Source organism: Arachis ipaensis, chromosome B08 (assembly GCF_000816755.2).
Source record: "Arachis ipaensis cultivar K30076 chromosome B08, Araip1.1, whole genome shotgun sequence".
Taxonomy (NCBI): domain Eukaryota; kingdom Viridiplantae; phylum Streptophyta; class Magnoliopsida; order Fabales; family Fabaceae; genus Arachis; species Arachis ipaensis.
Window position 1 is genome coordinate 120,128,857 of NC_029792.2, and position 1,503 is coordinate 120,130,359.

At 40.7% G+C, this 1,503-nt stretch overlaps 1 protein-coding gene across 1 annotated transcript in view; it reads right to left on the reverse strand.

The window, feature by feature from the left end:
• The window catches only part of LOC107611514 (ADP,ATP carrier protein 1, mitochondrial-like), a 3,967-nt gene that overhangs the window by 966 nt on the left and 1,498 nt on the right, over positions 1–1,503 (reverse strand). Inside the window, exon 2 of the mRNA XM_016313429.2 lies at positions 157–1,030. Within this exon, the coding sequence (XP_016168915.1) occupies positions 157–1,020 (864 nt within the window). The 5' untranslated portion in view covers positions 1,021–1,030. The remainder of the gene's footprint in view (positions 1–156; positions 1,031–1,503) is intronic.

Consider the following 1,503-nt stretch of genomic DNA (forward strand, 5'->3'; position numbering starts at 1 on the left):
ACCTTAGTCTATGACAATAATAAAGACGTCTCGCGGTCCACAAATTCAGCCGAACAGAATACATAAATTAAATTATAATTTAGTTGTCATGGACTAAGGTGGAAGAGTGGTTTAATACATGTTTAGAAAATAGAAGAAAGAGTTGTGGATAGAAACCTGCAAAGATCCAGTCAAGAGAACTGGCTTGAGAGAATCATACATTCCAAAGTAGAGACCGCGATAGACGATGATACCGACGCAGGAAATGTTGAAACCACGGTAAAGACCGGCGATGCCGTCGGAAGCCAAGGTCTTCTTGTAGACGTCGACGAGACCGTTAAACTGCCTGTCGCCGCCACCCTTCTTAGCAGCCTTGGCGTCATTAGCAAGACGAGTACGGGCGTAGTCAAGAGAGTATACAAAGAAGAGCGATGAGGCTCCAGCTGCACCTCCTGATGCCAAGTTTCCAGCAAACCATTTCCAGTAACCGTCTCTATCCTTCTTGAAATTGAAAAGCCTCTTGAAGTAGTCCTTGAATGCAAAGTTCAGAGCCTGAGTCGGGAAATAGCGAATCACATTTGCAGTGTTACCTCTCCAAAGAGACACCACACCCTCATCAGCAATTGTTCGACTAAAGCAGTCACCAATACCCTTGTATGGCTGAGCAAGTCTTCCTTGTTTAATCATCTCATCTTGATTTTGGATCAAAAGCTTCACTCGTTCGATCGGAGCCGCCGCCGTTTTCGACACGGCTGCCGACACTCCGCCCATCATGAAGTCAATAAAGAAGTTGCCCTTCTCTGCCGGAGCTGCCACAAAGACAGGAGACGTTGTGGCACTTGTAACGGTAAAGAAATCAGTTGTGGATTTGCATGATGCTGGCATGTGCAAGGCAGGATTCGAGTAATTCGAGAATGTTCGCCTTTGGTTTAAAGCAGGGCGGCGGAAGGATCCATCGTTGCTTTGGATGTCGGAGGAAAGAGCAGAATGGAGATGGAGATGCCTTGCAAACTTTTCAAGAGTTGGGTTTGGATTGACCATGGTGACTATCCTGATCATGTATGGAAGCATGCACTCTATGTTATTATATGAGTTTTCATAGACTTAGGTAATGTGTTAAGTGTTAACAACTTAACATTTAACCACAGAAAATAATATATAAATATGATCTGTTCGACCATAAAATTATGAATTTCGCTAGAGAGTTAATAGAGTATCTGCACAATGTGTATAATGTGTTATTTATTTGACCCAATATGAGTTAAAAATGAACATTCAAGGTAAAATACTACTAATTTATTAAACACAATACACCCATACCTTTCAGAATAATCATCTAGGTATCAGGGATAATAAACAACTGATATCATACTGAATCGAATACAATACAGCCCATTATACACATTGTACAGATAATTCATTGACTCTCTGTACTTCCGCTAAAATTATTATATATAACAAGTTAGTTTGGCTAGAAGGAAGTCATTAAAGCATCATAGATTAGAAAAAGTATGCTTAATAATA